This window comes from Mustela lutreola, chromosome 15 (assembly GCF_030435805.1).
Source record: "Mustela lutreola isolate mMusLut2 chromosome 15, mMusLut2.pri, whole genome shotgun sequence".
Classification (NCBI taxonomy): Eukaryota; Metazoa; Chordata; class Mammalia; order Carnivora; family Mustelidae; genus Mustela; species Mustela lutreola.
This window is the reverse complement of record NC_081304.1, coordinates 60662687-60690043: the sequence shown is the minus strand read 5'-3', so window position 1 is coordinate 60690043 and position 27357 is coordinate 60662687. Positions and strand designations below refer to the sequence as shown.

General features: G+C 60.1%; 1 protein-coding gene across 4 annotated transcripts; it reads left to right on the top strand.

Moving 5' to 3' along the window:
- The first annotated feature begins 2493 nt into the window (after window positions 1–2493).
- Window positions 2494–26154, top strand: SLC13A5 (solute carrier family 13 member 5). 4 transcript variants are annotated; one of them, XR_009348012.1, is made up of 13 exons: window positions 2495–2680; window positions 7014–7142; window positions 7405–7541; window positions 9512–9699; window positions 10509–10677; window positions 11731–11853; window positions 13928–14143; window positions 14924–15024; window positions 15884–16002; window positions 18063–18224; window positions 21071–21208; window positions 21959–22242; window positions 22589–26154. XR_009348012.1 is itself a non-coding variant. In XM_059148974.1 (12 exons), the coding sequence occupies exons 1-12, from the start codon at window positions 2579–2581 to the stop codon at window positions 22088–22090; spliced, it is 1716 nt and encodes a 571-aa protein (XP_059004957.1). In that variant the 5' UTR covers window positions 2495–2578; the 3' UTR covers window positions 22091–26154. The 4 variants fall into 4 exon arrangements, 3 of the variants coding, with proteins under 3 accessions (XP_059004956.1, XP_059004957.1, XP_059004958.1); XM_059148974.1 differs by having other exon boundaries at window positions 21959–26154; XM_059148973.1 differs by lacking the exons at window positions 21071–21208; window positions 21959–22242; window positions 22589–26154 and adding an exon at window positions 18388–20733 and having other exon boundaries at window positions 2494–2680.
- Window positions 26155–27357: the final 1203 nt, after the last annotated feature.

Below are 27357 nucleotides of genomic sequence, written 5' to 3'. Positions count from 1 at the left end.
CAAACTCTTTCTCAGACAGAAACAGAACCCTTGTTCTGTTCTTGCTGGGGAGGTGGCATACAGGGCTCAGCATGACCCCAGGGTTCCGCTCTAAGTTTTGAAGCGGTTGTACCTGGGTCTTGTGCAACTGAAAAACTTACTCTTTTTGCATAATTTCCGGAGTCTGCTTCCATGAGAAATTGCATCTGTCACCTTTGTGTACCGAAGAGAATTCTCATCTCCCTTTCATCAACACCCCCATTTCAGTGTATTAGAAATTCACCCACAGGCTGGCAAATTTTCAAGAATTTATATTGCATACAATACCAGCTACTTCGGATCAGAAAGTAACAACTGCAAATTGAAACTGAGATCAAACTGAGGAAATACAACCTGAATAAAAAAAAGTTATACCAATAAATAAACTTTTACTACCTCAGTTCTAAGACTAAATTTCTATTAAATTATTCAGAAGAGGATAAAAGTTCCATTACACAATTACAGATGACATATCATTATGACTAAATATTCCAAAATACTTTTAATTTTATATCAGTATATATCAGTATATGTATATCAGTAACAACATGTTTTTAGTTAGGGAACTACTTATTTTTTATGATCAAGAAATATATTCTAATGTTTGTATTCATATTTTGAGAAACATTATTTTTTTTAAAAAACTGAAGGAAAAAAAAAACCAGAATAGATCTCATGATGGATACTCAAAGCAGACACATTGTGATGCAATGTTCGATACCTAATATAGTTAATCCATTTATTGGTAAGTCATCAATACAAAAAAGTAGAGTATTCTTTTGGTAAATACATTTGCATTTGAAGATCAAACCTTTAGGGAATGCCTGAGTGGCTCAGTTGGTTAAACTTCAGCTCAGGTCATGGTCCCAGGGTCCAGGCATCAAATCCTCAGTCAGGCTCCCTGTTCAACGGTGAGTCTGTTCCTCCCTCTCCCACTCACTCTCAAATAAAAATCTTTAGACAAATTGAAACTTTATGTTCAGCTTTTGAGAATAACTAACTAAAACTCATGAATAAAAAATGAGAAATAATTTTATTCCTTTATTAGATATTAACATCAAACTGTTCTTAAGTGTTTAACTTATTTATTTCCTTATTTTAAAAGATTTTATTTATTTGTTCCACAGAGAGAGACACAGCAAGAGAGGGAACAAAAGCAGGGGGAGTGGGGGAGGGAGAAGCAGGTTTCCCACCTAGCAGGGAGCCCGATGTGGGACTCAATCCCAGGAGCCAGGGATCACGACCCAAGCCCAAGGCAGATGCTTAATGACTGAGCCACCCAGGGCCCCGTGTTTAGCAGATTTAATGAAGGAAAGATCTCTCTACTGCTGAAACTACTTGGTCTAGGCTCTGAGTGCACGCCCATGGGGAGGAAGGAAACATATGCTGGCAGGAGGGGTCTGGTGGACCTCCTTGAGTGGGGGTCACAGGAAAAGTCATGCACCTGATGTAGGAGGTGTCCCCACGCACAACCAGGCTGGGAAAGGCTGGGAAAGCAGGGGTCTGGGGCTCCCGCACCAGGGCTGTGACAACTAAGGAGCAGCCTGGGGTTCAGTCACAAGCTGGGCAAGGCCCCCCAACACAGAGCTGCAGAATGAGACAGACAGGGCAGGCAGAGGAGAAGGGAGGGAAGAAGAAAGTGACAGAGGAGGTGTTGTCTGCATCCTGGCCCCAGACGGGAGCTGGGACAGAACAGGAGCCCAGTACCTGTTTGCAGTTCGCTGGCGGAAGGCATGAACGCATGAGGCTCTCGGGGGCAGCCTGGTCAAGACCCTTCCTCTGCGGACCCCGCTTGCCTCTGGAACTGGCAGTAGCAGCGTGGGGCAGGCGGGCGTGGCAGGCCGCTGGTGTCGGCTGGAGGGCGGAAGGCGCTCAGCCCGCCGCGGGGGACCACCGCCTGGCCACCTCTGCGATCACTGGAGAGCGCGCGGGATGAACCGGGAAGGAGAGGGCGCGCGAGGGACAAGGGGTCCAGTGCCCAGAGCAGCGCACCGCACCGACGCGCTGGGAAGCCTGGGGTGACCAGGGAGTGCAGTGCCTGCAGCAAGGAGGGCGCGGGGCGCAGTGGTAGTCTCTGCCAGAGACTCCTCCGGCTGCGGGAGGTGGGGCGGGAGCAGCAGGGGGAAAGCAGGGGAAAAGGCTGGGGGGACTTTCCGAATGGGACCGCGGATGGGGCGCTCGCCAAAGCCCGACAAAGAACGGCCGATCACCCCCTGGTCCGCATCCCCGGGCGCGCCTCTGTCCAGGGGTGCGCAGAGAAGGCTCGGAGCGCCGCGCCGGGACGTGCCAGGGCCCAGGACGCTCCTGGAGCGCGGGTTGGAGGGGCTGAAGTCCGCAGGCGCCTCCCGCTGCCGCGGGGTGGGGGAGGTGGGGGCAGGCGCGCCCCAGCGACCCCGCAGGATGGCCCCGCCCCGTGGCCGCAGGGAGGCCACACGGGGTGGAGGCGGAGTTGGCACTGCCCCCCTAATCCGCGCGGACTGCGGCCCCTTCTTAAGCGCGCGGAGCCTCTCCCGGAGCCTCTCCCCTCACTCGCCGCTCCCAACGATCTCCCTCCCGCGCTATGGCCTCCGTGCTGAGCTATGTTTCCAAGTTCAAGTCCTTCCTGATCTTGTTCCTCACCCCGATACTGCTGCTGCCACTCGTCATTCTGATGCCCGCCAAGGTCAGTTGCATCTCCGCCTGGACCCAGGGGAGCGGAGGGGGGGGCTCACTGAACTTGGGGTTCACAGATCCCAGGGCACCCGGTGAGCACTGGAACCTAGAAGTTAGCACAGAGCTTGGCCACACAGCCCATCCATAGGCTCAGCCCCTGGCTCCAATCTCCAGACTGGACCACCGTCTCCCTCCCCTCTACCCCAAATGTCACCTGTGCCCACAGAGAGGCTGGGCGCCTGTCTTTCCCTCAAGCTCTCTCCTGGCTCTCCCTTTAGCAAGTGAGGACTTCTCAGCTGTAGGTGGCTTCCCAGGTTAGTCAAGGAACCATACAGAAAGATCATCTCCTAAGGGGGTCCTGAGGGCTGTCCCTTCCACTCCCTGGCCCACTCCGGAGCCTCAGTTTCCCCATCCATGATCTACATTTCTTCCCAGCCCCCAAGCCCTGGAAGGCACAGCGGAGTTCAAATCCTCTCCCAGCTGAAAGGCAGATCGAGTTGGCCTTCTCGGGCCACGGCCTGCAGGGGCCGGGCAGGAGGCAGACGCGTTCCCAGGCTTGCGCCTTGGGTGGCACGACCCAGGACTGCAGGGGAAGCCGTGTCCCTCACCCGGCTGCCCAGCGCTCCCGGGAGGGAGGCCGAGGATGAATGGCCTTGGCCGCAGGGCGGGGGCGGGGCCGGGAGCCCAGGCCTCGTTGGGCTGCGCCGGGCTGTGGAAGCCCGTTTGGCAGAGGCCCGAGCCCTTTGAAGCCTTTTGTGGCTGCTGGCTGCTCCTTCCTCCTTCCCTCTTTCAGCGCCTTCTCTCTGAGCCCAGACAGGAAGCCTCTGGCACCCCCCCCCCACACCCGGCAGGTTTGAGAAACAGAGGAGCTCTTGAGGGGACGCTGGGCGGGCAGTCCTGCGGGAGGGGGAGCTGGGAGGGGGCAGGGGTGTCAGGAAGCCCACCTGCGTGAGAACCGTGCTTCCCCCAGTCACCCTCCACCCTGCGCTTTCTGGGCCTTGGTGTTCTCTTCTGTGCAATGGGCGAAGAGGTGTGGGTGCCAGAATCTGGGTGCCAGAAGTGATAATGCGGCCTCCTAGGATGGGAAGGGAGGCTGGGAGGGCCCTGGTGGAGCCAGGGCCAGCAGGTCTAGCTGTGGCCTCCCTGCTGCCGAGCAGCCCTGTTTCCCTGTGGAAAAGGACGGTCTCAGGCAGGAGAGCTGGTCTGAGTTCTCCTGGCAGGGAGTGCTGTTCCCGGGGATCACGATGGTGGCTTGGCAGACCTTCCTGCATGGCTGGTCCCCCACTCCCGCCCTTGAGCACGCACCCCTCTAAATACCCGTGCACATGCATGCAGGTGGGTCCTGAGCTGGGACCCTCACCTCAGGGTGTGTGTGCGGGTCAGGAACCTGCCCTGGGAATGAGGAGCAGGCCAGGGACGGTGAGACGGAGTTGGAGGACGGGGAGTCGTTCAGTGGTGGCCGTCAGGTGCTTCCCTCTGTGTGGCTGCACCACTGTGTCTTGTGTTCTCGGCTCTGTGCCTTTTGTTGGGGTCACTACCAAAGAGCCCCCACCTACACCCCCAAGGCCGGCTGCACCGTTGTGCGAGGAAACCCAGAGGTACCCGGCATGGGGCAGGGCTTCCAGGAAGCCAGCGGGCTCTTGGCAGTGTGGGCAGCACCGACCAACCGACAGGGGGTGGGGGGCAGGGGCTCCCGGTGTGGCCACCCCCTGCTGGGGCGCCCCCCCCTCCTTTCCCTCCCCTCCCACCTCTCCTCTTACCGCATCTTGCTCCCTGGCTGCCTTCGTCCCTGCTTCACTTATCCTGCCTTTTCTCTGGGTCTTTTCTTTAAAAGATCACTCTTCAATAAGATAGACAATGCATTCACCATATTGCTCGTTTTATTAAAATTATTTTAAAATCCTCATTTTCAAGGTCCGTGAAGTATAGAGTAAAAATGAAAATGCCTGCAAATGCCCTAACTCACACCCGCACACAGACAGGCTCCCTCAGCCACATTTTCTTGAAGGACCGGGTCCTGGACACTTGCTTGTTAATAATTACATAAATAATGAGCCACGGTTTTATTCGGTTGTGCACTGAAGGTATAGCTGTTGTTCGGTGCTAGATGCCGGATCCTCCCCGTAAACCCCATGCCCGCCTCCCTCTAGGCCCTAAGCGCCCTTCTAGACACATTCCTAGCTGCCTACGTGGGGCGCCTCCAGGAACCACGCCGTGAAAACTGGTGACACGTGCCACCATTTCTGAGTTTAGAGGGTAAAGGTCACCACGCCCTTTCGGTACACGATGTGTCAACGGGAGCTCTTGAGGGAGCAAGGCAGGAGGGGGCTGGGGCGGATAGTCGGGGGAGTAAAGTCTGGAGTCGCTTTGTATAGTCGCAGCTGGAGAAGGTTGTCCTGGCGTGACTCGTGGGGCAGGGGCCAGGGGCCGGCACCCAGCCCTGCTCCGGCCGCCCCCGCCCCCTGCAGAACCATCAGTGACGGGATGTCAGGTGTGGACACGGGGCAGGTGCGCTGGGCGCTCCTGGGAGGCTGAAGCAGAGTTTCAGGCCGATGCTGCGTGCCCAGGACAGAGTGAAGCCGGCACCACGGGTTCTCGATGGTTGTTCACTGTTGGGTGTTGTGCTGGGTGGGGGCCAGGCAAGGGCGGCCCTCAGGGTGGGAACTGCTGGGGGCACAGAGCCAGGCTGTGGGGGTGGGGAGGAGGAAGGCACCCCGGGAGAAACGCGGAGCCCACTTCCGGCGCTCCCTCCAGTCCAGGGGCTGTGTGCGCCAAAGCGCTTGTGACTGAGAACCCAGCCTCTGGACCCGCCACAAGGTGTGGGAACTCAGGTGCCAGTGGGCGGGGTGGGGGAGCTGGACAGGTCTGCATACACCCGCTCCTAGCAGAGGGTCTTTCAAGTCATGCTGAGGCATTTGGGGTTGGTCCTGAGAGCAACAGAGGCCTCATGTCCTTCAGAACAGATCTGTAGATTGAAAGAGGGAAGCACGCGGTGCTGGATGTGGGGAGGTCAGATTGGGAGGTCCCAGGTGTGACGTGTGGCGGGCGTGGTGGAGATGTGAGGGGAAGGTGCTGGAGAGTCGGAGGTAGGAGCTGTGGCTGTTGGCAGCTGATCTGGCCACGAGGCTGGGAGGAGGGAGAAGCCAGTCTGGGTGGGCACTGATGCTGCCATTGAACACGCTGGGGTTCTGGGGAGATGGGGACATCATCCACGTCCCCAGAGGCAATGACTCAGGACCAAAGAATTTACATCACGAACCCAAAGTCCCAAAGCTAGCAAGGGGCCAGCTGCGGGCTCACACAGGGACCGGTTCCGCCTCATGGCAAAGCCAAGGTCCCAGTATCTCCGTGGCCAGAGGGTAGGGAGAGGCAGCTTACCGAAGACTGAACGCCAGCGGGAGAGCACCAGGCCTTTGTGAGGAGAGATGCTCGTGAGGACACACGGCGCCGTCCTCACCCTCTCTGCCCTCCCTGTTGTGACAAGCAATAACCCTGGAGACACGGGGCCGGCAGTTTCTGAATGAGCCCGTTTGCAGGGACTCGGGGCAGCCTCTGGAGAAGGAAATAGGGGAGAAGTGGGAGCTGGAGCTTTGTGGACACCCCTCAACATAGGTGAGCAGAGAAGCTGGAGGATCCCAGCCCCCCACCCAGGGACGGCAGAGAAGGCCACTAGCTCCCCTGCGGGAGACCAGAGGGGAAGGAGAAGCCCCTGTCCAATCTGGAGTGTTTGCAGCTGTGAGGATGGTCAGGTGTTGTTAGAGACCGTGCAGATCTGCCGGGACTTAGGCTGCATCTCAGACCCGCTGGGCTCGCAGCACACCTGCTCCGGCAGGCCTCACGGCGGTGCCCGGGACCCTCACGTCAGCCTACAGTGGTGCCTAAGACTCCACGCCGGGGGGAGACCTGACGGGAGGGCTGTGTGGGTGCTGTTGGCCCAGAGGGTGCCCAGCCACCCAGAGCCACGGGGACACTGAGTCCACACGGAGAGCCCAGGGAAAGATGCAAACTCAGCATCCTAAGCATGACTCCTACGGGTGCATAACGGCTTCTGCTCCCGGTAGGGTGGGAGAAGTGCCAGGGGGGCCATCGGAAGTGTGGGAGCTCGGGACTGATCTCTTCCCTCTCCTCTCCTGCTCTCTCCGGGGAGGCGCAAGGGCTGGCCGAGCACCTCGGCAGGAAGGCAGGGGCAGGAGGCCCTTGTCTGTGGGTCCTGGGGCTCCTCGGGGTCTGAGCCACGGATGGTCCCTCTGATGTCGCCACTGCCCACGGCCGTGCCCCCACCCCAGCACGCTGCGGTGGGAAGGGGGATGCCAGCTGGCGAGGTCTCAGGGCCGTCTCCTCAGTTTGTCAGGTGTGCCTACGTCATCATCCTCATGGCTGTCTACTGGTGCACCGAGGTCATCCCTCTGGCAGTCACCTCCCTCATGCCTGCCTTCCTCTTTCCGCTCTTGAAGATTCTGGACTCCAAGCAGGTGAGCAGTCCCGGGGGTCTTCCTGTGTCCCCGCCACGGGGCACCCTCCAAGCCCCTTTCGGAACTGCCTGGGCCACGGGGGAACCCGTCCATCCAGCACGGACACAGAACATGTGACCTCCCCTCCCCGCTCCAAGTGGCCTCTGGAGTCGGCACCAGATTTGGGGTCGGCACCTTGTGTGGGGTCGGCATCTGGTTGGCGTATCCGTCTTGGGGACTGGGGGCCCAGGGCTGCCCTGACCAGCCCCGTGCTGCCCCCCAGGTGTGTGTCCAGTACATGAAGGACACAAACATGCTGTTCCTGGGTGGCCTCATCATAGCGGTGGCTGTGGAGCGCTGGAACCTGCACAAAAGGATAGCCCTGCGGACACTCCTCTGGGTGGGGACCAAGCCTGCACAGTGAGCACCCTTCTCTCTCTGGCCCCGGAGACTGGGCAGGGGCTGTGTGGCTCAGTCCCCATCACCCACAGGCCAGCCCTGGCCATGGGCTTCCCTGGGCGTGGCAGGCAGGTGGCCCCCTGGATGAGCACGTGACTGTCTTAGCTGGGTGACCAGAGGGGCAAGTGAGCACCGTGGCTAAGGGCTCTTTGACTGCAGGGGAGACTCTGGGGGCGGGGCTGCATGTTCCACAGGAAACAAGGCGGGCAGAGCCTGGATCAAGCCCTGCCTGAAACCCCTAGGAGTTTTGTGGGGAAAGCAGGAAAGGGGTGTCTCAGCAATTCAGCTCAGAGGAAACAGAAAGGTCATCCCCCCAAAGCTGGTGTGTGTATGCAACACCCCCCACCCCACAAAGAAGCCATTGCCTCACCTTCCTCCACATCACTCATGACTCTGCAAGACCTCCCCTGCCCACCACAGGCCACTTCCAGCTAGCCCATGGAGTCCATTGGGGCCCAAGCAGGGCCCCAAGCAGACGGAGCACTTTACCCGGGTGGGTAGTGCTGTCCCTGCCATCCTGTTCTGGAGCGGAGGAAGGGAGGGGCTGAATAACCTGCTGGTGGCCACATGGGGCCAGACCGGCTGGTCTCAGCCTTGCCCCTCTCACTGGGGACTCGGACTGCACCTTTCTTTGTGGGCAGTATGCGCCCTGGTGATGGCGTGTCGCCAGCTGGTCCTTGGGAGGCAGCAGGGGTGACTTCACCAACTATCCCTCCCGGAATGGCCATGTGCTGGGGCCTGTGCCGCTGGGCTGGGCCGGGAGCACATGCACGTCGTGGCCCTTCTGGCGGACCATGGCCAGAGCCCCCGGGTGGAGGGCTTGTGACTCCCTGATCTGTTACACTCCGTGGCCTCGGACCACGAATGGTTTACAGGCGCGGATAAAGAACCATTGCGAGTTCTAGAGACTCAAGAGCTTAGGGGCATCGGTGTTCTCCTCCTCGGGGTCTGTGATGTCGCCTCTCTGTCAGGGTGGGCCTCGTTCTGGAGAGCCGCTCACACTCGGCTCCGAATCCAGGAGCGTCGTACGTGCTGCTCTGCTCCTTCTGCCTCAGCCCCTCTCGTGACCTCAGCTCGAGCCGTCCTGGGGGTGGGGGGGGCATTGTAGTTGAGCCCCTGGGGGGCCGTGAAGTGCTGTGTCATTCATTCACGAAAACTCAGGCTTTCCTCCTGGCCTGGGTCCCAGCCTTTGATCTCATGGGTCCGTGAGGTGCAGTGCGCAGCCCTGGACCCCTTCCAGGCCGACTGGTGATCTTGGGCCCCTGTGGGCACAGAGACCACGGAGCAAAATCAGGCCCTTCCCCAGCTCACGGCTGAAGGAGGGAGCGGATGTGGAATCAGTTCCTCCCTCCGAGGAAGGTGCAGGCAGGTGTGCTCAGCCCTAACTGCTGTGCACTGGGATGGGGCCTTGGAGAAAGGGTTCCTGTCTGAAGGCCATGGGGAGTTCATGTCTCGTGGGTGACTGAGGTGGACCCTGGGGGAGATGAGGTGTTACAAGTGAAGGGAGCATGTTTCTGAACAGTTGGTGGACCCCGTCTCCTGCCACAGGGAGGGGGCAAAGTGCGTGCCGGGAGGGGGGGTCACCCTGGAGGGAAGTCCTGCTTCCCCAGGCCTCTCCCATGGCTCCCCGACCCGCACTGGGGACAGCTCTCCCTTGCCAGATGGGAGCTCCTTACAGCTGTGACTGGGTCTCCGTTCTCTCAGTGCCCAGTGGCCAGCTGAGGACATCAGTGATGTTTGTAGGGGTGAGGTGGGGTGGGGGCGAGGCCCCATGCTGTGCTCCCGTTCCCCCACGATCCAGTCTTGAGCTGGCGCTGCCCCAGGCATCCCCACAGGGGTCCCAGCCACCCCCTTCCCCCCCGTGGCTCCCTGGGGGCTGCGGGCAGAGGGGCTGGGGCTCTCTGGCGTTCCTCCCTGCCTCTCCTCTGCAGGCTGATGCTGGGCTTCATGGGCGTCACAGCCTTTCTGTCCATGTGGATCAGCAACACGGCCGCCACAGCCATGATGGTGCCCATCGTGGAGGCCATGCTGCAGCAGATGGAGGCCACCACCGCCGCCGCCGAGGCCGCCCTGGGAGCCCTGGAGCTGGCAGACAAGGGCAAGGCGGGCACGCTGCCAGGTGGGTCCCTGGCCCGCGTGATGCGCACCCACACGGGCGGCTGTCCTGTCCGCTGCCTTTCACAGGAGAAACGCTCAGGAAATGCTGCTTCTGTAAGTTTTAGGAATGTGACTATTGCATAAAAGTCAGAGCTCGGGGTCGAGCTTACGGCAAGACCCCTGTGTGGTTTCTGCCAACGGCCAGAACCTGAGCTGTCACCGGATTGATTGTGGGGACCCTCCAGTGAGGGTGCCCCTCACCCCTGCTCCTGTTGGGGCGCCCTCTGCTTGCCACTCCCGCAGGAGTCAAGGGGGGCCCCACGCTGGCGTCCCGACGAGGCCCCAAGCTCAGGGAGGTCAGAGAGCGCCTCTTTGTTTCCTGCCACATTCACACCCCATCCCCGGGGCTGTGCTCAGCACGGAGACGCAGTGGGCTGGGGACCTTGCAGCCCAGCAGGCCAGGTCCAGAGGCTCCTGGCACAGCTCATCTGACTTGGGGGTGCCTCAGCCAGACACCAAGGGCGCGGTGGGGGTCAGGGCTTGCTGGGGGAGAGGGCCTGTGAGGTGGATCTGGACCCCTCCCCCAAGCCCCCGGTGGAGGGGCGAGCGGGAACAGGGACAGGGTGGTGGGAGGGGAGGGTGTGGGTCTGCGTGGCTGGATGTGTGGGGAGCCTGGCTGGCCAGAGAAGGAGGCGGGCACACAGTGTGGGTGCTGGGAGTTGATCCGCGGGGCTCCCGGCAGGCTGGCCTGTCCCAGCCTCAGGCTGGGGCAGGGTCAGGAACTGGAGCTGGGGGCCTGCACCGCCTCAGCCCACAGTGTGCCCCCCACAGGGAGTCAAGTGACCTTCGAAGGCCCCCCCGAGGGCCGGCAGGCTAACGGCGACAGGAGGAGCTTGTGCAAGGCCATGACTCTGTGCGTGTGCTACGCGGCCAGCATCGGGGGCACTGCCACGCTGACGGGCACGGGACCCAACATGGTGCTTCTAGGCCAGATGCACGAGTGAGTTGTGAGCATGCCTTCAGCGGACGTGAGGAGGGCCTGGGGCGGGGGCACCCCCATCTTTCTCTCCTGCTGCGGGCCTGCACCTGCCCAGGACCCCACAGACTGCTGGCCTTCTGCTGGGGCCGGGGGTGAGGGCGAGTCCTGTCTTGCTTCGCCGACGCTCGCCCCGAGAGGGAATGTGCACCCAGCACGGAGCTGACGTCTTGGGAGATGAACGCATGGGCCACACGATGGTCCTGTGAACAGTGCTGCCCTGTGGTGTCAGCGATGGGCTAGGGGTCAGGTTACATGCTGCCTCCGCGTGCCCTTGGGGGCCCCAGGTGGATCACAGGGCCCATCTGTGCCTTCCCCCCACCACAGAGTGGCACAGACCGTGGGCAGGCGGGACTGGGATCACGGGGAGGCCAGCCCCATCCGTGGACAGCAGCTGATGTGGGGTCCTAGGCAGGTGGCATGAGGGTTCCCACGCAGAGGAGAGCCCTGGACCAGGACAAGGCAGGCGGGCCGCTGGGCAGTGGGAGGAGCCCTGGACCAGGCAGGCGGGGCGCTGGGCGGTGGGAAGGAGCCCGGCCCGCAGACACTTGAGGTCTAACACGCAGGCGGTTTGGATCTTGAGAGCACTTGCTGTAATGATAGCCTACGGTTCGCCCTGACGTCCTCCAGGGCAGCATGGGGAAGGCTGTGTCTGCTTCCGTGCCTGCTGGCCAGGCCAAGGGACCTGCCCCTGGAGCTGGAGGGAAGGGCCTGCCGTGCGGGGACCTTCCGCCAGCCCCAGGGAAGGGACCCCCACCCCGTCCCGGCCCAGGGAGCTCTGGAGACACCCTCTCTCCCACGCAGAGCGGGCTCTGAGGCGTCCGGGAGCCCTGAAGCTCTTGCCCCATTTCCGTGAGCACAAGGGGTGTTATTTTGGGATAGATGGGCCCTGACTCAGGCGGGGCACCCAGTGGGGTCTAGCCCTGCAGGCGGGGTGGTCGGCCGCTCCCCAGGCCTGTCCTGAGTGTGGCGGGGCCCCGCTGTGGAAGAGGGACCAGCGTCTCTCTCTCCATTCAGGCTGTTCCCCGCCAGCAAAGACCTGGTGAACTTCGCCTCTTGGTTCGGGTTTGCCTTCCCCAACATGCTGTTGATGCTGCTGCTGGCCTGGCTGTGGATCCAGTGCATGTACATGAGGCTGAGGTGAGTGCGCCCCACCCCCCACGCCCCTGCAGGGAGCCCCGCCCCAGCCCTGGCCCCAGGTCACTCCTCCAGGCTCCTGCCATACCTCTCCACCCACCGTCCTTCTTGCTGGACGTCCATTCCCTACCTTCCCGCCTTCCCACCACCCAGCTGCAGGGCCGGCTCTGATGTTGGTCCCCCCCGCAGGGACACTGTGCCACCCCAGCTCCATTTAGGATGAGCTGCTCACTCAGTCCCCGGGCTTCCCTCCAGCCAGTGCTGGTGCCAGCCTTCCTGGGACCCCAGGTCCTCCAGCAGCTGCGGCGGACCCTCTCTGTCCCTGCACCCAGTCTGGCTCCCAGCCCCTGGGGGAATGTGGGGGGGGTGGATCAAAGCAGCTACGGAGATGCTCATCCCCTTTGCAAACCCACACCCGGTGGCCTGTGCCCATCAGTCCCCTCGGGGGCCCCCAGCTCAGGACCTCATCTGGACCTAATCACCTGTTGAAAGTCTCACCTCCTGATGCCGTCACACTGGGGGGTCAGGATTTCAACCTGTGACCGTGGGGGACACAGTTTCATCCAGAAATGTCCCCTCTTGGGGAGACGGAGGCCTGCCGTCCTCCACTGCCGTGAGGCCCACTGAGCTCCCTGCAGAGACTCAAGGCCACTGGGTACGACCAGCCTCCAAGAGTCTTGCCATCAGGAGACCCAGCTATGGCCTCTGGTGTGGTCCCTGCTGACCTTCTGATGGGGGAGCCTGCCTGTGGCCACGGTCAGCCGGCCACCCCAGCTCAGGGGCTGTTGCTGACCCAACGCAGACCATGGTCAAGGGGGTAGCCCCCAGGACGCCTGGAACAAGGGGAGAAGCGACGGATGGTGCTGGGCCTAGGCCACGCCTGCCACATCCTGGGCCCCCGTGACCCCTGCCGCCAGGCCTTGTAGAGGCAGCACTTTGCCTCAGCGGTGGGGGGCGCCTTTTCTGTCACTTGGGTCCCTCATCTGGGCAACGTCAAGGTGGCTGCCTCCAGCCTCGTCCAGGAAAACTACCTCCTGAGCTCACAGATGGCCTCGGTGGCCACATCGGGCCACAGGATCACGGGCCCCCGAGGACTAATGGGATGTTACTGCAGGCCTGCACCCAGCTTTGCTGATGGGCTGGACCCCTGCCCTCCTGTGAAGTCTGCCCCAGGGCCCAGGAGGGACTGCCACGGGGACAATTCTCTTGGCTTTCAGGCAGCCTGGGGCTGCACAACCCCGTAGGCCCACACCCTGGGCACCGATGGCCCTGGTCAGCTCCTCCTCATGGCCAGGGCACCCTCAGAACCTGTCCACGGACGTCTCTCCCTCCCTATCCCTCATGCCAGCACCCCCGGGAGGTCCCGCTGGGCGCCCCAGGCAGGCTGTGGGTGGCTGTGGCCTCTGGTTTCCAGGGACTCCCCCAAGAACAGAGCCAACTGACACCTGTGCCCCCTCTAACCACGAGCTCCCACCCTGCTTCTCCTTGGCCCTGGCCCTTAGACCCGTCCTTGTTCTCTGTGTCCTCATGAGCCTCCCCACAGCCCCCACGATGGGGCCTGGCATCTCAGCCCCAGGGCCCCTCTGGGACCACCCCCGGGTGAGGAAGACGCCCGCCACAGCTGGCTCCAGAATGTTCCCCGTCCATCCCCCAAATGGCAGAAGCCGCTGGTTCCCAGGTGACCAGGCGGCTGCCACGTCCCCCTTACCGGGGCAGCCCCAACTCTGCCTATTTCTGACTCCTCCCACCCCTCCCACAGCCCCTTGGCCTCCACCGTCCTGAGACCCCATCCAGCCTGGCCGCCCACCTGTGCCCTCCGACCGCTGCGGAAGGCCCTGTCGTTCAAGAGTCCCCTGGGCCATGCGCTGGGCACACGTCACAGAGCCTGCCCCCACTGGGTTCTGCGGGGCAGGGCTGGCAGGGGATGGAAGTAGGCCTGGGGCAGGGGCTCGCTCGAGGCCGCACCGTGTGCCTTCCGCCACGTCCTGCTGCCCAGCGTCTGGCCGTCCATCTGACCGGCCGGCCGGCCCTGAGCCACCCGGCCTGCCTCACGGGTTTCTCATCCCTGCATCTTTAGTTTCAAGAAGTCCTGGGGCTGTGGGCTGGAGAGCAGGAGCCATGAGAAGGCCGCTTCCGAGGTGCTGCGGGAAGAGTACAGGAAGCTGGGGCCCTTCTCCTTCGCCGAGGCCAACGTCCTGCTCTGCTTCGTCCTGCTGGTCGGCCTGTGGTTCTCCCGGGACCCCGGCTTCATGCCCGGCTGGATGTCGCTGGCCTGGGAGGAGGGCAAGACGAAGTAAGTCGCGGGCTCCCTCACCCCCGGTGAGTTCTGCCCCTCGATTTCTCCACCCCAGCCCTCACGACAGGCCTGCAGATGGGTCCCTGTGGCCAGGCAGGGTGGCCTGGCTGTGACAGGGAGAGATTTGCTCAGCCAGCAGTTCTGGCTTTCAAAGCTCTGCTCTGCCATCTGTCCTCCCTCTGAAGACAGACGGGGTCTCAGGGCCAGGGAAGCAAGAGGGGAGAGGGACAGCCAGGACGGTGGGAGCTGAGGGGCCTTGGAGGGCGGGGAGGGGCCGAGGAGGCAGAAACAGGTGGACGTCAGGCCGGGCCTCTGCAGAGACCTGGCAGGGAGGGCGTGTGCACCTTCCCTCCAGGCTGAGCTGTCCTGTGGTCAGAAGGAAGCAAGGTTCCTGGACAGGCGGGCCGTGTGGGCGGGGGTTCCCGATGTTGCATGTGCAGCCCAGGAAGGTCTGCTGGGGTTGGCAGCCGGGCCCTGGCAGGTGCCCTGGGGAGCACAGGATTCCAGGCTGTCTGATAAGAACCAGTCACCGTGCTCTTCCCGGGAGTCACACGGACCGAGAGGGCAGTGAGCTGCATGGGGTCACCCCACCGGAGGCAGAGCCGGGCCAAGATGAGGCTGTTCTGGCTTCCAGCCGTGGTTCTGTCTGTGCGGCTCTCCTGCTGCTGGCCCTTGAGGCCCAGTCCGCGCACACAGTGCACCTGTGTACGCAGAGCAGGTTTCCTGGGTGGCAGCCCTGAAGTCGGCCAGGCACGTCCTGTGTGCTGTTCCCTATAGGTATGTGTCTGACGCCACCGCGGCCACTTTCGTGGCCACCTTGCTGTTTGTCATGCCTTCGCAGAAGCCCCAGTTCAGCTTCCGCGGCCAGACCGAGGAGGGTAAGGCTCTGTCCTGCCTGACGCTCATCAGGGTGGGACCCCGAGGGAGGGCACTGCCGAGGCAGAGAGGCCTGGCCGAGGCTACTTGGGGGGGGGGGGTTTGTCAGCCCCTCCCCAGGGACTGTCCTGTGCAAACCCTCTTCTCCTATGCTCTTTACATGTCAGAAATCTTATTGGTGTTACAACAGGAACAGAAGAATGTTTCCGATTTCCCTCAAAGCCATCAGTGTATTTCGGTTTCTCCCTTCCGGTCTTTGCTAGGATGCGTGTGTAGACATGGCTGTGATTCACATACACACACACACACACACACACAGAGCTCGAATTCTGGTTTTCTGTCCTGTAGGTTTTTATGTTTTTACGCTGGGAACATGTCCTGTTAAAGACACAGCCTCTAACTTTATTTTCTCTAATAACAGCATCGTTTGAGGGGCTGTGCTGTTCTCCTCTTACAAAACATTGTGATTGTTTTTAATTTTTTACAATTAGAAATGAGTGTTTTCATGTATGTAGCTTTTTCTTTCAGGGTGTTTCCTTAGAATAAATTTCCAGGAGCAATGTTGCCGTAAGAATATATATGTCTTAACGGCTCTTAAGTGTGTCACCGAATGGCTTTTCAGAAAGATTTTGCCAGTTTCTATGCCCACGGGAGTGTGTGACATTTCTACCACATCTTTACCAGCAATGGGTGTTGTGATTATTGTGGGGTTTAGCTGATTTCTGGATAGGAGAGTGTGCTGTTGTGCTCATGGGCTGTGATTTCCCTTGAGTAGATCTCTTGTTTCCTAATGCAGCTCTGGGTCGTGTGTGTGTGTGTGTGTGTGTGTGTGTGTGTGTGTGTTTTATGGTTTCTCCTCAGAAAGGAAAGCTCCGTTTTACCCCCCTGCGCTGCTGACCTGGAAGGTGATCCAGGAGAAAGTGCCCTGGGGCATCGTGTTGTTGCTGGGGGGCGGCTTTGCCCTGGCCAAAGGATGTGAGGTGAGCCTCTGCTGCAGGCTGCACGGCCCTCTTGTGCCAGAGGGTGTCGGGAACTCACACCCTGGTGCTGTGGGCGCTGGCTCTACATCTGTCTGCTCCAGAGAGCCGCAGGTGTCTTGAGGACAGGGACCCTCTTGTCACCAAGGAGTGGATGACTGGATGGATGGGTCGGTGGATGGATGGACGGACCTGCATAGAGAAAGTGCTCTGAGCAGTCGCAGCGGTGGGAGAATAAGTGGTCAGGGCATGCCAGCTAAGAGTGGCGGAGGACGCTGTGAGGTCTCCTCTGGGGTTTGGCGACAGTGACCCGTGTCTCTTCCACTCGCTGAACTCTTTGATCGCATGGCTGACATTTAAGCATGTTTTCTCTCAGGCGCCTGGGGGGCTCAGTCGATTGAGTCTCTGCCTTTGGCTCGGGTCATGATCCCGGGGTCTTTGCATTGAGCCCTGCATGGGGCCCCTGCTTGGTGAGGAGTCTGCTTCCCCCTCTCCTTCTGTGATCTCTCTCATTCTCTCTTAAGTAAATAAATAAAATTTTTTTAAAAAAACAAGCATTTTTTTCTCTATCTAAAAAAAATTTTCTTGGGGCGCCTGGGTGGCTAAGTGGGTTAAGCCTCTGCCTTCGGCTCAGGTCATGATCCCAGGGTCTTGGGATCGAACCCCACATCGGGCTCTCTACTTGGGGGGGAGCCTGCTTCCCACCCCCGTCTCTCTCTGCTTGCCTCTCTGCCTACTTGTGATCTCTCTCTCTTTCTCTGTCAAATAGATAAATAAAATCTTTTAAAAAAATAAATAAAAGTTTCTCTACCTAGGTCCAGAGCAGCATAGAAGGGGAGGGACATCACCAAATAGAACTTTCTCACTTCCCTCCTTCCTCAATATAAAAGAAGTGAGGTAGAGAGAGAGATGAGCCCCCTTGGTGCTGTATCCCCCGTCCATCCTGGTACCCATCCTTCCATTGGTGGATCCGTCATTCCACCCATCCTTCTGTCTGTCCATCCATCTGACCCACCCTCCATCCATTTGTCCGTCCGCTTGTCCATCCATCCACCCACCCAGAAGTCAAAGGTCAGAGACAGGCGGGGCCCATCTGTTTCTGCTGTTCCTTCAGCAGCCAGGGGGAGCCCAGTGACCGACAGAGCATGAGTATGTCCTCGATGAATAAATCTGTCTGTCTGGTCACCTCTCCATCCAGTCGTCCACCCGTCCATGGCCATTCACTCACTCACTCACCCGTTCACCGAGCATCCCTGTCATGTCCGTGTGACATCGGGCCTGGGAACGGTAGATGCGGTTGATCGTGCTCCCGCTGTGAGGCTTTTGTGGCCTGCAGAACGGCCATATCCAGAGAGCATGTCAGGAAGACGGATACCAGGGCGAGGAGGGGGCGTAGGGTGCCTCCCTCAGGAGCCGCGGGCGACATGGCTGGTGTGGCTTGGAGAAGCCGCTGGGCTGAGAGCCAAGATAAGGGCCTGGGGACTGTGCTCAGCGGGCAGCCACCAACGGGTGGAGGCCAGTGACTCGGTCAGACCCGCACGGTCGGATCTCCTCCCTGGCGTGCAGTGGGGGCCCAGGCAGGGAGGGGCTAAGCAAGGTCAAGTCCATGCTCAGCACCTCCGTCTGACCCCGTCTCAGCACTGGACTCCCTGAGCCATGCGCTCCTTCCTCCAAATCCTCAGTTCCTGGCTCAGATCCCTTTCCTGAGCCCAAGAGCTATACAGGGGCTGAGAGGTGCTGAGCCGCTCTGGGTGACTGGGGGCTGTGTGACAATCAGAGAAAGGGGGACAGGGCCCTCAGGGTGGCACCCGGCTCCCCCGGGTTGGACAGCAGGTGGGTGGGAAGCCCCGGGGAGTAGACCCTGGGCCAGAAAGGAGGAATTCAGGCCGGAGCGTGTTGAGTGTGACTCTGGGCCAACATTCAGTTCGTGGACTGACTGAGCTGGAAACAGCCCTAGGAGAGAGCGGTGAGGGATGGAGTCAGAAGTGCAGGAGGGGCTGAGCTCCCCAAGGAAGGGCCAGGGTCGCTCCCAGCCCTCAGTGACTGCTCTCCCTGCTTCCCAGGCCTCGGGGCTGTCTGAGTGGATGGGGAAGCAGATGGAGCCCTTGCGCTCTGTGCCCCCCGCAGCCGTCACCTTGATCCTGTCCCTGCTTGTCGCTGTGTTCACTGAGTGCACAAGCAACGTGGCCACCACCACCCTGTTCCTGCCCATCTTTGCCTCCATGGTAAGTGACCTGCTGGGGAGATGACCCTTAGCCGTTGTGTCGCAGGAAGCCGTCAACCTGTGACCATCTCCTGGGCCCCCAGAGGGACAGTGAGATGGGGGCCAGAGCCCCGCCACGCTTCGAGGTCCTTCTTTGTACCCCTCCATGCTCACCAACATGCAAGGCAAGAACCAGGCCCTCCAGGATCATGTGTAAATGTGGCTGGTTATGTCTTAAGCTGAGGAGACAGGATCTGCAGCAAGGAGGGGTGGGGGTATGTGGCTCGGGGCGCACGGACGGGCAGCTGAGCGGGGCCACTGTTGGCTGGAGCCCACCGGGAGGAAGTCCCGGGAAACACGGTCTTGGGGATGGTGGGAGGCAGAGGACTTTCAGGGAAGATGCAGGAACCCAGGGCGCTGGGCCCAGAGGGAGTGGGTGGCGTGGAGGGGACCCGAGGGCCAGGCTGGAGTTCTGTGTGTCGGAGCTGGGGTCGGGGAGAAGCATGGCTTAGAGGAGGAACTTCTCCTTCTGCCCCTCGCTGCCCGTGGGTTCTGGCCTCAGGGTGGTGCAGCGGGAGCCCAGGGCTGGGCTCGGAGGACCCGAGGGGCCCTCAAATGTGGCCCCTCAGTTCCTACCTGCGCTTGGGGCCACGGAAGACCTCTGTGGGCAGCGGCATGAGCCCGGGAGAGGCCATGGTTGCCGCTGCGGAGTTGGGAGCTAGACTCACAGACATCTCAGCTCAGCAGCGAACCGGTAGGTGCCCACTCGGCCGCCCCACGTCCACAAGAGCGGAAGGAAAACCCAGCGGTTTTCTGGTCCCATTCTGAGTGGAGGGGAGAGTGGTGCGGCGCCCCCTCCCCAGCAGTGTGGCCTCCCCCGCACCCCGGGAAAGGCCAGGTGTGGTCCCGTCCAGCCCAGAGCCAAACCAATCGTGGTTTGCACCTGAGGGCGCACCCAGGCCCTTTGAAAATAGGCTCCTTTAGAACCAGAGTCCACGGTGGCCCCGTGAGGCCCCAGAGCTTCTCCTTGGCCTCCACCTGCAGGAGAGGGGCAGGTGGTGACCCCCGACCCCAGCCACGTCACAGGGGCGCATGGGAGGCATATGCCATGAGGGGCCCTGGCCCTCATGGCATATGAGGGGGTCAGGAGCGAGACCGGGCCCTGTCCAGGCCTCTCAGCCCCTCCCAGTGGGCATGAGCCTGGGTGTGGCCTTTCCCAAGACCTGTTTACGGCAGGACCCATAACCTGAAGCCGCTCCTGTCCTCGGACTACACAGTTTCATGTCTGGGGACGTAGCTCAGGGAGCTCGTCAGAGGGGCTTATAGACCTTCAAGACAGAGCGGCACATCCCAGACCCACTAGGAACACGGTGTCATAGCCGCAGGGGATGGGCGAGAGGAGACGGAGTCACATGCTGTGACACCTTCAAGCATTGGGGGAAGTCACGGTTTTGAAGGGTATTTAAAGTTGAAAACATCGTGCACACACAGATAATAAATGCCCATAACCCCAGAGGGGGCAGACCCTGATCCTCCAGCCTCCCTGCCTAGGGACGACTTCGATTATTACTCTTTCTTTAAGATTTTATTTATATATTTGACAGACAGAGATCACAAGTAGGCAGAGAAGCAGGCAGAGTGAGGGGGAGGCAAACTCCCCGCTGAGCAGAGAGCCCGATGCGGGGCTCGATTCCAGGACCCTGATACCATGACCTGAGCTGAAGGCAGAGGCTTAATCCACTGAGCCACCCAGGCATCCTCAATTATTAGTTTCTTAGGTATCTTTCTGGTTGTATTACACACGCCCTCACACACACACGCGCGCACACACACACACACACACACATTGTTTTTAGACAAACGGCACTGTTGTATCATCCCATTTTGCATCTTCACTCTGTTTTCCTCCAACCCCTCTCCGGCATCTTCCTGTCTAGCAGGACAGTCACGGCCGCGAGCCGCTACTCGTCTACAACCGTTTTATTGAACCACCGGCGTCCGAGGCGCCGGGCACATGGGTCTGTCTCCCGAGTGTTTTGCTGCTAGAATGTCGCACGTGTGTCTGTCCTTGTGTGCATGTACATCTGCACGATGGATTGTGAATTTTGATAGAAATCGGAACATAGCAATTACATCATTCATTCATTCAACAGATACTTAATGAATGTCAGCTGTGCACTAGGGGTTGTGAGATGTGGATGAATTTTAAGCTGCAGAATAAAAACAGATGGATACCCAATTCCATATGCAAAACGACCCCCTGTGTGTGTAAGAACAACGTACATCCACAGGCAAGAAGATCTGGGCCTTCTAGGTCTGGAAAAGGACAGACAGAAAGGCGCACACGTGGGCTGCGGGAACGGCCCAAGGCTGAGCGCCCAGCATGGTCTCCAGCACGTAGTGGGTGGCCAGGAGACAGATGCTGAACGAATGAGCAGGGTCAGAAAGGCCTCCCTGGAGGGCGCCTGGGTGGCTCAGTGGGTTAAGCCTCTGCCTTCGGCTCAGGTCATGTTCTCAGGGTCTTGGGATTGAACCCTGCATGGGTCTGTCTGCTCAACGGGGAGCCTGCTTCCCCCTCTCTCTACCTGCCTCTCTGCCTACTTGTGATCTCTGTCTGTCAAGTAAATAAATAAAATCTTTAAAAAGAAAGAAAGAAAGAAAGGCCTCCCTGGGAGGCGGCTCCGAGTTCAGCCTTCAGAGTCCAGCACGATTGTCGTCCAGACCCGTGGCAAAGGGCAGAGGGGCCAGAGGGACAAAGGGCCCGGGGCTGGGAATGCACACAGGGTGTTTGGGGACCGCATTTCAGAAGAGGCCCTGGGAGCCTTTGCCCTGTCCGTCTGTGACCCACAGTGCTGTGTTTCTCCCCAGTCCCGTACCATCGGCCTCAACCCGCTCTACGTCATGCTGCCCTGCACACTGAGCGCATCCTTTGCCTTCATGCTGCCTGTGGCCACCCCGCCCAACGCCATCGTGTTTGCCTACGGACACCTCAAGGTTTCGGACATGGTAACGCAGCCCTGCCATCGCTCCCATCCGTGGGGATGCTCCGTCGTGAGGGGCGGGTGCCCCCTTTACCAACGGCGCGTGCTGCTGTGCGATGTGCTGGTCCCATGGCCTTCGCTGGCCTTTATCAGCGTCTTTGCTCCTCTTTGGAAACGATCTCAAGTATCGTAGACTGTTTTGTCTCCCAGAGCTGAGAGCTGGGTTCTGGGAGCTCCCAAGCCCTCACTGAGCCCTTGGGAGGGGTAAGGGGGGCTGTCCCACAGGGCCAGGAAGGGCTTTGCAAACTAGCAAGAACGCGTGACACTCATCGGGAGGGGCATGGGTGAGGTGCGGGAGCAGGGAGGGGGACGCAGAGACCACCGCCTGGGAGCAGGTACCGTCTTGGTCTTGGGGACGGTTGCAGACGGAGGAGGACCCCCCCACACTTTGGCTGTGGCTGTGACAGGAAGGGGAGGCCGGAAGTGGAGGGTTAGTTACTGTAGAGCTTCTGCTGGGGGCCTTGGGCCACCTCCCTGGGGCTGTTTCCCAGTGCTCACCTGGGCAGGAGGACCCACCTGTCCCACCTATTTCCTGGAGGCTCTGAGCAGCACCTGCCGCCCCTCCTGGTTCTGTCTGGGGGTGGGGTGAGCGCGGAGCACGGCCCCAGGACAGGACCCCCTCCTCCAAGGGCTCTGGCTCCCAGTGTCCCGTCGCCGTCGTTCTGACCACCCGGCCCACCCAGTGGGTGCTGATGCTGACCCTGCTTTTCCTCAGGTGAAAACGGGACTCATGATGAATGTAATTGGAGTCCTCTGCGTGTTTCTGGCGGTGAACACCTGGGGACGGGTCATTTTTGACTTGGATCATTTCCCTGACTGGGCTAATGTGACCAACATTGAGACCTAGGGACAGACGCACGGCACGGCCTGGCCCACCGCCCCGCCCCGCCCTCCTGAGGACCCCCCCGCACCTTCCAGCACATCTTGCAGCAGAGCCCTGGGGCTCCCTCCCCAGAGTGACCCGGCGACGCCCACACCCCCACGGAGACCGCGCCAAGGGTCGGTTCCTCCTCCAGGCCCAGGTTCAGAGCTGGGGAGGGGCAGCTGCTGGGAGGAAGGGGAGGGATTCGCCGGAGACTCGGGGGGCGTCTGTGTTTCCCTGAGGACCTGCCATCACTTCTGGGGCAGGTGGGCTCCCGAGGAGCTAGGACGCAGGCTGTCAGCTGGCCCCAAGCTGGGCTCTGGTGTCCACTCGCGCGGTCCAGGGTCCTCAAGGGGAAGATCAGATCCCAGCTTGGGAAGCGAGAGGTGGGCCACCTGTAGCTGGCCTTGTGCTGCCTCCGGGCGGCTCTCCTGCTCCTGGAAAGGATGATCCCAGCCAGGGACACAATGTCTGGAATTCCAGAGCCTCCTGGAGTCGTGGGGACACGGTGCCACCACCGAAGGACGAGGAATTTGGACTGAGAACTTCTGGCCGCTGCCCACAGCACGTGGCTGGCTGACCTGCTTCCCTCCTCCCTCGGTCCCTCTCAGTGGACGTCTGGGCCCCTTCGCTGTCCTTCCTGCACACCCTTTGTCGTCTGGGCCAACGGACGCCCAGACCCCCTGGCTGGGGTCCTCCAGTGCATCTGTTCCTCCCAAGGGCTCAGCCTCTCCGGCCACCCCACACAGCTGGGGTCACACTCCAAGTCTGGGCGGCAATGGCTCCTTTGGGGCCACCAGTGGGTATCTGGGTCCTCTCTCACCTGCTGGCTCAGAGTGGACGCCGCTGATCCCTGTGGGGAGCAGGGGCCCATCGGAGCATGTTTGGGCAGAGCACGGGCGTCCCTTGGCTGACTGGCCTCAGCAGCCAGGCCCGGTGACAGCAGAGCTCACAGAGAACAAGCTGTGCCAGTGGCCCTGAGCAGACAGCACCTGCAGTGGCCAGGGCAAAGCTTGCCGAGTGGCCACGGGGACCCCCAACCGTGACATGACACACGCCCACCCCCACCTGTCAACCTCCTTTCCTTTGTGGAGGAGAAGCAGGCACGAGAGCACATTAGGCTCCTTGATGGCGTTGGTCAGGGCCGGGGAAGTTGGGGAGTCAGGAACTCAAGGAAACACTCTCGAGGACCCGGGACGTCTCTGGCTCCCGGGGTGGGTCGTTCCCCACGGCCCCATGTGTCTTCCCCCAGGAGGGCCACCAGCTCTGGCTTTCCGCGGGGGCAGGTGCCTGGGCGAACCCTGGCTCACCGCTCACTCCTGTCCCTGGCGCCCCCGCTGGCTTTCTCCCTGGGTCCTTGCAGCGGCCCCCTGAGATGGGCCTGCGTCGTCCTCCGAGGACACGGAGGCTCCGAGGGGCCGAATCACACGTCCAGAGTTGCACACGGAGTGAGCGGCTGCACAGCTCTAACCAGACCTTCCACCCTCCCGTCCGCTGCTCCTCAGCCTGCCCGCTCCGGGAACAGTGGCGCACAAGCTGCTTCCTGAGGTGGGCTTGGGACTGCCGGGGGCGTCCAGCTGGAGAGAGCGCGGCGGTGGCTACCCGTCCCCTCCAAGGCCAGCCGGCCGGCCCACTCCTGCTGTTCACGGTGGAGAGTGCCCTGAGGACCTGCGCTGGCTGCCGGTCCAGCACTGGGACGTTGGCTGACCTGGGACGTGGGGCTTCCCCGGCCGGCAGCGAGCTGGCTGGGGGCTTCTGTGGAGGAGACCCTCAGGCTGAGGACTGACCACAGGCTGTTGACGCACAACTTCTGACGCCAGAGCCGCTCTGACCTTCGGGGACGGTCGGGACGGTGGCGGTGACGGCCGCCTGAGCCACGCGGGCGTTCAGCGTCGCCGGGACAGGGAGTCGGAGGGACACGGCCGCTGGGGCCACTGGGCTCCTTCGCACTCCATGCCTTCATGGCCACATGCCGGCCTCGTGCCACACATGCGTGGGCACCGCATGCAGGAGGAAGGGGCATGACGGGGCCCGTGGCATCTTCCTTTTTTGTCGGGACAGCACCTTCTCAGGAGGCTGGCAGTTGGCCCTCCGTGTGTCACCGGCCCCACGCGGGCGTGGACAAAGGGTAAACCGAGCATGGAGCACAGTCCATGTATCACAAGACTGGTCAGGACTCGTCTCCTGGGCTCAGGGAATGGGCCTGTGTTTCCTTAAATTGGTAATTTCCACCCACCACAAAATCCGGGTTCTGGCAGGAGAACAGTGGGGGTGCTGTTGGGTTGGGGATGAACAGGGTCTGGCATTCTGGCCCTTTCAAGGGCTGCCCTCACTCCAGGCCCATCTCTGGGCTTCAGTTTCCAACAGGAAGGGGCCTCTGTCTGGGGCTACTGCAACCTGGGGAGGGCTTGGCCTGGAGTGCTGTACTGGGGCCACCCCCCACCCCGGTCTCTGCCGTTTGCTGGAAGTCCTCTCAGACCTCTTACCCATCAACATTTTGCCTCTTACGTTTTGTGAAGAGGTTCTGCCCCATACCCCGCGTCCTCTCTTCCTGGCGCCCGGATCAGACTCTGGGCCCGAGGTTCGCCGAGCACAGTCCTGACCAGGACCGTGATCTGACCTGGGACGCCTTGCAAAGGTCCTCATCTGGGACCCCGGAACTGGGGTGTTTCCCTGTCCCGCGGATCCGAGACCTTCCTTGGGGGAAGGAGGGGTCCCTCCTCCCACCACCCCTCACACGCTGTCGCCACAAACAGACGGTGAGATGGCTGCTCTGGGTCCCAAGCGGGGAAGGAGCTCAGTGGTACTGCCAGTCCTCAGAACAGCCACGGCCACGTCCTTGCTCATAGAAACAGACCAAGTGTGGGACCGTCTGGTTTAAAGCTGCACTAGGTGGTCCTCTTCTTGGCTCCGACCTGTCTTCTACAGTCTCCTTCCTTCTGGTCCCACAGCCTCTTAAAAGCTGTGTCTCCCAACCCACCAGGGAAGCTCCTTTTCAAAATGAAAATAAATGGATTCCTCCAAGGTCGTCATCCACACACATTCGCTGTCAGGGGCTGAAGCCCTGGCCCTCGGGGGTTCGGCTCTCTCTCCCTCGATGTCCAGATTCAGGAGGCAGGCTCTTGCTTCCCTCGTCTGAGGGTCTGAATGCCCCGTCCCCCCTCAGAGTCGCAGGCTGCCCCTGGCTGGCTGCTGCCCCTGGCTGGCCGCTGTCCCGCACGGAGCACGGCCTGCTTCCAGCTCTCGGGCGTCAAGAAGTCCCAGAATTCCGTCTCAGAATGCTGTTATCCAACCGGGAAAGCTGGGCTAGTGTTTGTCTTTAAAAAGTTAACATCAAACCCATCCAAGAAAGCCCCCCAGTGCAAAACAGGGTTGAGAGGGGCCCCTCCCGCACAGACCTCGAGGCCTCCAGCCGCCCCCATCTGGGAGGGAGTTTGCTGACAGCGTTGTCCGCATCCTCCCAGAAACGTCCGGATCCACAAGCTTCTGCTTCTCCGTCTCCCCGGGAGCCTTCGCACATGGCGTCTCTCCTCGTTTCCACCCTTCCCCTTAATTTATTTGGAGATCATTCCATTTCAGGACATATTAATCGTGACTGGTTTATCTTTTCATCCGATAGTTGATCTTGTTTTAAATCGATGTAACATGAATTTTGGGGACTTGCTCGGATCTTGAGCAGAACGTTCAGTGTTTCAGGCACCTGTATGCACCTTGTAAGCGACAACCACCACCACCTCCCCCCAGTCCCTTCTCCCTCCCCTTCCAGAACCCCACCCCTCCCCCCAGGCCACCCCTATTCCCGGATGCCTGTCACCACAGGCTCCATTTGCTCCCTGAACTTCCTATAGATGGAACCGTAATGTACATCCTGGCTCATGTCGGATGTATTTGCTGCGCAAAATGTTCCCGATAATCATTCCTTTGTGATTGTTGCCGAGGGCCGCTCTGTGGTGTGAATCAGCCGCAGTGTGTCCACTGTCCTCGGGTGGACTTTTGGGGTGTTCCAGCTTGGGGCTACCGTGAATAAAGCTGTTAAACTCTCTGCACAAGGCTGTTTGCAGATGTGTGTTTCCATTTCTTGCGAGTGTGTGGCCGGGAGTAAACCCCAGCCTCCTTGGAAGCTGCATCGTGACCATGGTGTTCCATCGTGAGCCCAGCTGAGAAACAAGTCCCCTGCGGACCGACATCCGGGCCACTGCCAGTGTTTCCCCAACACCGTGGCAGATGGGTCCGTACTTACAGCTTCGTGAACTTATGTGGGGAGAGCACTTTTCAGAAAAGCAGGCTGGATGGAAGGCTGGCGCAGATACTCCCCAGTTGCTTTCCAAAGAGGCCGCGCCGGTATTTACTCCCCAAGCTGTCCCTGAACTCTGTGTATGATCAGGCTTCTCAGTCTTTACCAATCTGACCCTTGAAGGATACCATCTCATGATTTTCACCCTATTTCTTTAAATGACATACAGCAAGTAACATCAAAAAAATTTTCACGTATTTATAACCCGTTTGTGTCTCTTTTTTTGGTGAAGCCCCTTTTCCCCATTTATTTTTTGAGAGTTTTTAAAAAGGCCTTTTCTTATTCATTTGTAAGAACTCTTTATATATTAAGGAAACTAACCATTTGGCATGGGAATACAGTGTACGTTAAGAGCTGCTGAGGCTAGTCACTCTCTATTCCTCTGCAGAATCTTCCCCCCACTCTCGTACTAGCAATTCTGACAAACTTTCCATAAGAATTTCCGAATTAGCTTCTCTAGTGCCAAAAACAACCTGGTCAGCGTTTACCTCTCCGGCCATCTCTCCTACTGCTCTCCCTGGGACCCCGGGGCTTCCTGGCTTCTGCACTGTTGGTGTTTGGGGCTGGAACGGTTCTTTGCTGTTCTGTGCCCTGGGGGATGTCCAACGGAGTCTTGGCTTCTACTCACCAGATGCCAAGAGCACCCCCGCACCCACACACCCTCTGTGACGATGAACCACGGCTCCATGTGGTGCTGAGTGTCTGGGAACATGGGCTCAGCCCAGCGGGCTGTGCCAGACTCCTTGCTGCTCCCAGAGCCCTGGGGTCACCCCTGCCCCATACCCTGTCGCTCTGTTCATTCTCCAGCATAACTCCAGGCTATAACTCACTCCCGACGCTCCCGTCTGTCTCTCTCGACCGGTAGGAGGGCAAGGCTCACGAGGAGAGCAAGGTATTTTTCTGACTGTTGACTCCTGTGTCCCCTGTGTCTAGACTACATCTGGGGCACAGTGTAGGA